The sequence below is a fragment of the Mobula hypostoma genome, chromosome 28, assembly GCF_963921235.1.
Source record: "Mobula hypostoma chromosome 28, sMobHyp1.1, whole genome shotgun sequence".
Taxonomy (NCBI): Eukaryota; Metazoa; Chordata; class Chondrichthyes; order Myliobatiformes; family Myliobatidae; genus Mobula; species Mobula hypostoma.
The window spans coordinates 12095580-12103877 of record NC_086124.1 but is presented as its reverse complement, the minus strand read 5'-3'; the positions used below and the strand labels follow the sequence as shown (position 1 = coordinate 12103877).

The following is an 8298-nucleotide window of genomic DNA, read 5'->3' as shown; positions in this document are numbered from 1 at the left end:
ATCAACTGTCTCGACTTCACCAGACCTTGTTCCCATTCCAATCTCACTCCTTCCGAACGCTCTGCTCTCCACTCCCTCCGCACCAATCCTAATCTTACTATAAAACCCGCCGATAAGGGGGGGGGGGTGCTGTTGTGTCTGGCGTACTGACCTCTACTTTACTGAGGCACAGCGACAACTCGCTGATACCTCCTCTCATTTACCCCTCGATCGTGACCCCACTAAGGAGCACCAGGCCACTGTCTCCCACACCATCACCAGCTCTATCCGCTCAGGGGATCTCCTATCCACTGCTACCAACCTTATAGTTCCCACACCTCACACTTCCCGTTTCTACCTCCTACCCAAGATCCACAAACCTGCCTGTCCTGGCAGACCTATTGTCTCAGCTTGCTCCTGCCTCACCGAACTCGTTTCTGCATACCTCGACACGGTTTTATCCCCCCTTGTTCAATCCCTTCCTACCTATGTTCGTGACACTTCTCACGGTCTTAAACTTTTCGATGATTTTAAGTTCCCTGGCCCCCACCGCTTTATTTTCACCATGGATGTCCAGTCCCTATATATTTCCATCCCCCATCAGGAAGGTCTCAAAGCTCTCCGCTTCTTTTTGGATTCCAGACCTAATCAGTTCCCCTCTACCACCACTCCGTTCCGTCTAGCGGAATTATTCCTTACTCTTAATAATTTCTCCTTTGGCTCCTCCCACTTCCTCCAGACTAAAGGTGTAGCTATGGGCATCCAAATGGGTCCTAGCTATGCCTGTCTTTTTGTTGGGTTTGTGGAACAATCTATGTTCCAAATCTATTCTGGTATCTGTCCCCCACTTTTCCTTCGCTACATCGACGACTGCATTGGCGCTGCTTCCTGCACGCATGCTGAGCTCGTTGACTTCATTAACTTTGCCTCCAACTTTCACCCTGCCCACAAGTTTACCTGGTCCATTTTCGACACCTCCCTCCCCATTCTAGATCTTTCTGTCTCTTTCTCTGGAGACAGCTTATCCACTGATGTCTACTATAAGCCTACTGACTCTCAGCTATCTGGACTATTCCTCTTCTCACCCTGTCTCTTGCAAAAATGCCATCCCCTTCTCGCAATTCCTCCATCTCCGCCGCATCTGCTCTCAGGATGAGGCTTTTCATTCCAGGACGAGGGAGATGTCATCCTTTTTTAAAGAAAGGGGCTTCTCTTCCTCCACCATCAACTCTGCCCTCAAATGCATCTCCCCCATTTCATGCACATCTGCTCTCACTCCATCCTCCCGCCACCCCACTAGGAATAGGGTTCTCCTGGTCCTCACCTACCACCCCACCAGCCTCCGGGTCCAACATACTATTCTCCGTACCATCCGCCACCTCCAACGGGATCCCACCACTAAGCACATCTCCCATCCCTCCCTCTCTGCTTTCCGCAGGGATCGCTCCCTACGCGACTCCCTTGTGCATTCGTGCCCCCCCATCCCTCCCCACTGATCTCCCTCCTGGCACTTATCCTTGTAAGCGGAACAAGTGCTACACAAGCCCTTACACTTCCTCCCTTACCACCATTCAGGGCCCCAAACAGTCCTTCCAGGTGAGGCGACACTTCACCTGTGAGTCGGCTGGGGTGATATACTGTGTCCGGTGCTCCCGATGTGGCCTTTTATATATTGGCGAGACCCGACGCAGACTGGGAGACCGCTTTGCTGAACATCTACGCTCTGTCCGCCAGAGAAAGCAGGATCTCCCAGTGGCCGCACATTTTAATTCCACATTCCATTCCCATTCTGATATGTCTATTCACGACCGCCTCTACTGTAAAGATGAAGCCACACTCAGGTTGGAGGAACAACATCTTATGTTCTGTCTGGGTAGCCTCCAACCTGATGGCATGAACATTGACTTCTCTAACTTCCGCTAATGCCCCACCTCCGCCTCGGACCCCATCCGTTATTTATTTATATACATACATTTTTTTTCTCTCTCTCTCCTTTTTCTCCCTCTGTCTCTCTGACTATACCCCTTTCCCATCCTCTGGGTACCCCCCCCCATCTTTCTCCCTAGGCCTCCTGTCCCATGATCCTCTCATATCCCTTTTGCCTATCACCTGTCCAGCTCTTGGCTCCATCCTGTCTTCTCCTATCATTTTGGATCTCCCCCTCCCCCTCCCACTTTCAAATCTCTTACTAGCTCTTCCTTCAGTTAGTCAATTATTGCACATCAGTAAACTGTTTACATACATCTATTGATGCTTCTGGACACATCTTCAGTGATGTTCCTGGAATCATCGGGTGTTTCGGGTCTTTCAACATCATACAACCTCCTCCAGGTGACCCAGCCGGGGCTGATCAGACCCCAGCTTGTGTCCAGATGGCTAGCTACTTATGACTCCATGGCTCCCCCCTTTTGAGCCACAGCCATCTTGAGGCCCTCTCTGCCACATCGGTGGTACTGCGGATGGCTCTCCTCTTCCCCTCTCCCTCGATGCCCAAAATACTGAAGGCTCTAACTAAAGCTTGCAGCTTCCTATCAACCCCTCCCTTCGCCGTTGCCTCCAGGATTTGGTTAACATCGTCATCAAACTGCTTCCACAGTGAAGTCACGTTAGCTGCAGGCCATTTGATCCGCCTCCTGTTAGACTTCATGTTCGAGGGATTAGTTTGCAACACTTGGAGGTTCCGGGCACTATGGGGTGACTCCGGGCCTGGCCCCTCCTTCGTCTCACCAGGTTGGACACCTGCGCGTTGTGCCACTCCTGCTCCCGCCAAACACTTCATCCTCGCTTGGTGTATCTTCAAGCCGCCATCGTATTATTGTGCATATTATTATTCTGTACTTTATTATTAGTTGAGTCTGCACACTGCTAAATGTGTCTTTAAATGTTGCTGCTGTAATGAAAGAATTTCCTACTTGGGATCAATAAAGTACTTATTATTATTACAATGAAAGCTCAACATCAGGCTGTTGAATAAAAGAGGATAACTACACTCACTTGCCCCATCATTGAAATGTTCCCACAACCAACGATCTCACCTTAAGGACTCTTTATCTCATGCTCTTGTTATTTATTGCTATTTATTTATATTTGCATTTGCAGTTTGTTGTCTTCTGCACTCTGGTTGATCTTTCATTGATCCTGTTATAGTTACTATTCAATAGATTTGCTGAGTATGCCCAATGGAAAGTGAATCTCAGGGTTGTATGTGGTGATATGTATGTAGTGTGATAATAAAATTTACTTCGAACTTTGAAAGGAATCAAGGGATGCAAGATTTGTAATAGATTATAAAGAGATCAACAAATTCTGAATTACAGAGAAGGCCCACAGAGCTGAGTGGCCTAACTCTTGCTTTTATTTATGTACATAATAAACCCAAAATTTATACAGAGCTTGAGTTGAGACTGTGTTGCTGCCCGCCACGCAGAGGCATCGGAGTTGGTGCGTGAAGGCGGCGTGCTGTATAACCGTGGTAGATTGTCATTGTTATTTCACTCGCGATCGCAAGACTCTTTTGCACAGTGATAGTGTAAGTTGCCTCAGGCTTGTTACACTAGTCTGGTGGTGCGACTGTAGAAGCCACGTAGCCTCGAGCCGCGGGCTTGCCTACAGCTGCAGGTCAGGTGAGGGAACGCTGGGGGCGGTGCAACGTGGCATCCGCGCTCAGCAGGGGGCTGGCCTCTCCCATTGGTGCTGCCCTCCCCTGTTCGAGTGGTGGAACAACAGTCTGGACTGCATGTGTCTGCGCACTGCCAGGAGATTGTACCATCGATTGCAGGACATGTCACTGAGGGCCTTGGAATACATACATGTTCTTTTCCCACGTGAATAGGCTTCTTTACTCGCTTTTTTGAATGCACTATTTTGTCTGCACCGTGGCCCCCGAAGAACGGTGCCTCATTCGCCGTATCTATTATGGCTGAATGATAATTAAACTTGATTTGATTCGTATCTCACTCTGCTGACAAGATAAAGCAAACAGGGAGAAAGAAAGTGACACAACTTACATGACACAAAGTAAGGCTTTCATTGTACAGATCCAGTTAATTTCCCATTCTTACAGATATGGTGAAAGGTTTATATTTCAGACTGGATGGAATAAAGCTGAAAATAAACTACCCTTCGTGTTCTTTCTGAAACTATCTGATTTCTAAATCTATCTAGATTATTTACAAATTAACAAAATGACATCACATGATTAGAATCTATTTGCTTGATATAAATGGTGTGGTAGCAGCTTTGAGGGCCACTTGATAGTCCTGAAATCGAACCTCAGTGCAGACTGGTGCCTTCAGCTTCCCTGCTTGAATGAAGCCGCACAAATGGGAGATCATTTCCTGCAGCAAACCTGGCAAAACAGAAACACAGCTTCTAAAAATATATATAGATTTCCATCGTGTTACATGAAAAACACACGCCTGGGATATTAAATAACAAGAAATTGAGGGAAGCAATAATCAATCAGAATCTGAATTAATATCACCGGCATCGGTCATGAAATTTATTAATTTTATAGCAGCAATACAATGAAATACATGATAAATATAGAGAAAAACTGAGTTACATTAACATATATACATATATAAGGTGTGGGCACGTGGCCAAGGCATTGGACTAGCAACCTAAAGGTCGTGAGTTCGAGCCCCAGCCGAGGCAACGTGTTGTGTCCTTGAGCAAGGCACTTAATCACACAGTGCTCTGCGATGACACTGGTGCCAAGCTGTATGGGTCCTAATGCCCTTCCCTTGGACAACATTGGTGTCGTGGAGAGGGGAGACTTGCAGCATGGGCAACTGCTGGTCTTCCATACAACCTTGCCCAGGCCTGTGCCCTGGAGAGTGAAGACTTTCCAGGCGCAGATCCATGGTCTCGCAAGACTAACGGATGGCTTAATATATATATATACACACACACATACATATACACACACACACACACACACACACACACACATACATATATATACACACACACACACACACACACACACACACACACACTTTTTTAAATAATTAAATTAAATAAGTAGTGCAAAAACAGAAATAAAAAATGTTGTGATGTAGTGTTCCTGGGTTCAATGTCCATTCAGAAATCGGATGACAAAGGGGAAGAAGCTCTTCCTGAATCATTGAGTGTGTGCCTTCAGGTTTCTGTACCTCCTTCCTGACGGTAACAATGAGAAGGGGGCACGTCCTGGGTGATGGGGGTCCTTAATGATGGATGTCGCTTTCCTGAGGCATCGCTCCTTGAAGATGTCCTGGATACTACGGAGGCTGGTACCCATGATGGAGCTGACTAACTTTACAAGTTTCTGCAACTTACTTCGATCTTGTGCAGTAGCACCCCCCCCCCACCTCATACCAGACAGTGATGCACCCAGTCAGAATGCTCTCCACAGTACACTTAAGGGCTCAGCTTTAAAGGGTAAAGGATTAAAATACTGATTAATTTCTTCATGCTTATGAGGGATATGCCAGACATGCATATTTCTAGGTTTTTCTGTGTTAATCATAATGGTCCAATGATGTTAGTGGAATGAGGTTCTGCTCGGTCTCTGGTCTCCCTATACTTCAAACGAGACTTGCTCTAAAACCTTGTCAATTGTACAAAATAGGATTGGAAGTGGATGGCTGCAAGCCAATGCCAATACAGCGACGGACGACACAGAAAGGACGTTACTGAATACCATAAAGCAGATTCCTGCAAGTGTCCTACATTCAGACAATAACAAATCTGCATATAAAGCGGAGGTGCTGAAACTGTCCGAGTGGCGCAGGAACCACAACCTATCACTCAACATCAAGAAGTCAAGAGAATTGATAACTGACTTCAGGAAGGCAAGAGGTCCCGAACAAGCCCCATTATTCCTAGATGGTGAGGGAGTGGAAGGAGTCCCCAGTTTCAAGTTTTAGGAGCCAAGGAGCTCTCTTGGTCCGTTAACACAACCTTGATAGTAGGGAAGGCAACTATACTACCCGAGGTGCTTAAGGAAAGATAAGCTGCCCCAAAAATTGCTGGCCAACTTTGATCGACGTGCGGCAGAGAGCATACTGACATTCAGAATGACAGCGGGGTACTCCAGCTGCAGCAAGACAGATCACAAAGCTCTCCAATGGGTTGTTAAGATGGCTGAGCACAACACTGGAACTCCACTACTGGACCTGGAGACAAGCCGACAACACCACTAACGTAGGCTGAATCAAAGGTGGTGATGAATCAGCGTATGGGAGGGAGATTGAAAATCTGACTGAGTTGTGCCATAACAACAACCTCTTACTCAATTCTCAGCAAGACCAAGGAGCTGATTATTGACGTCAGGAGAAGGAAACTGGAGGTCCATGAGGCTGTGCCTCTACTTCCTTAGGAGTTTACGGAGATTCAGCATGAAATCTAAAACTTTGACAAACTTCTGTAGGTGTGTGGTGGAGAGCAAATTGACTGGCTGCATCACAGCCTGGTTTGGAAGCACCAGTGCCTTCAAACAGAAAATCCTACAGAAGTTAGTGGATTCCGACCAACACATTATGGATAAAGCCCTCCCAACCACTGAACACATCTACATGAAACGCTGTCACAGGAAAGCAACATCCATCGTCAGGGATCCTCACCACCCATGCTCTCTTCTCACTACTGCCATCAGGAAGAAGATACAGAAGCCTCAGAACTCACACCACCAGGTTCAGGGATAATTATTACCCCTCAACCGTCAGGCTCTTGAACCAAAGTGGATAACTGCACTCAACTCCACTTGCCCTATCATTGAGATGTTCCCACAACCAATGGACTCACTTTCAGGGATTCTCATCTCACATTTTCAATATTTATTGTTTATTTATTTATTCATTATTATTATTTCTTTTTTTTTGTATTTGCACAATTTGTTGTCTTTTTGCACCCTGGTTGAATGCCCAAGTTGGTGCAGTCTTTCATTGATTCTATTATGGTTATTATTCTATAGATTTACTGAGTATGCTCGCAAGAAAATGAATCTCAGAATTGTGTGTGGTGACATTTGTATACTTTGATAAATTTACTTTGAACTTTGAATAGGTTAGGACCTTATTCATTGGAACGTAGAAGATTGAGGGGATATTTGATAGAGGTATGAAAGCAGAGGTTGGGTGGGACTATGACTAGAGGTCATAGGTTAAGGTGAAATTTTTAAGCGGAACATGAGGGGAAACTTCTTCAACTAGAGGGCTGCGAGAGTGTGGAACAAGCTGCCAGCACAGGTGTGCATGCAAACTTGATTTCATCGTTTTAAGAGAAGTTTGGGTAGGTATATGGATCGTAGTGGTGTTCATGGCAATGGTCTGGGTGCAGGTCAATGGGACTAGGCTGTTTAAATACTCCAGCATGGACTAGGTGGGCCAAAGAGCCTGTTTCTGTGCTGTACTTTTCTACATCTATATAAATATACCCAAAGATGTGGCCTCCCCAGCTCTCTGTGCCAATGAATTCCACACATTTACCACCCTATGTCTAAGGAAATTCCTCTTCATCTCTGTTCTAAATGGACATCCTTGTATTCCAAGGCTGAGCCTTCTTGTCCCAGACTCCTCTACCGTAGGAGGCATCCTCTCCACGTCCACCCTATCTAGGCCTTTCAATATTTAATAAAGTTGAATGAGATTCCCCCCCAACCACCCCCACCATTCTTCTAAACTCCAGTGAATAGAGGCCCAGAGCTATGAAACAGGCCTCATACATTAACCCTCTCATTCCCGTGAACCTCCTCTGGACCCTCTCCAATGCTAGCACATCCTTCCTCAGATAACGGGTTTAAAACTGCTCATAATAGTCCAAGTGCAGCCTGACTATTGGCTTATGAAGTCTTGGCATTACATGCTTTCTTTTATATTCTAGTCCTCTTGAAATGGATGCTAACATTGCATTTGTCTTTCTAACTTTAAAATAAATTGAATCAGGGAATTTCAACATCACCTCCCAAGTCTCTTTGCACCTCTGATTTCTGAATTTGCTCCTTATTCAGATTTTTATTATTAATTGTAAAGTTAGACGAGTGGTAAATATAAATATTTCATGATGAAAGTTGCGTGATCTGCCAACAGAAGAAAAAGGAACATAGCATGCTGGCTTGAATGTTTTAATTTCAATTACCAAATTGTATCATTCAAGCTAGTTTATAAAGGAACAAGGAAGTCAGATGATCCAAAAATCAATATCAAACCAAAGAATTGACCGAGAATAATTACAAAAGACTTTCTGTATTCTTCCTTGTTCTGAAAAATAACAAAGCCTCATCAGAATTAAAGTAATCAAAACCCACGAGGCAAATTTCAGCTTCAAAGTCGACTC

The 8298-nt window shown here is 45.3% G+C and overlaps 1 protein-coding gene across 1 annotated transcript in view; it reads right to left on the bottom strand.

Annotated features, from left to right (window-relative positions):
• Nucleotides 1-3310: 3310 nt before the first annotated feature.
• The window catches only part of mecr (mitochondrial trans-2-enoyl-CoA reductase), a 57694-nt gene continuing 52706 nt past the window's right edge, over nucleotides 3311-8298 (bottom strand). The window contains exon 10 of the mRNA XM_063035418.1: nucleotides 3311-4327. Coding sequence (XP_062891488.1) covers nucleotides 4185-4327 — 143 coding nt within the window. The 3' untranslated portion in view covers nucleotides 3311-4184. The remainder of the gene's footprint in view (nucleotides 4328-8298) is intronic.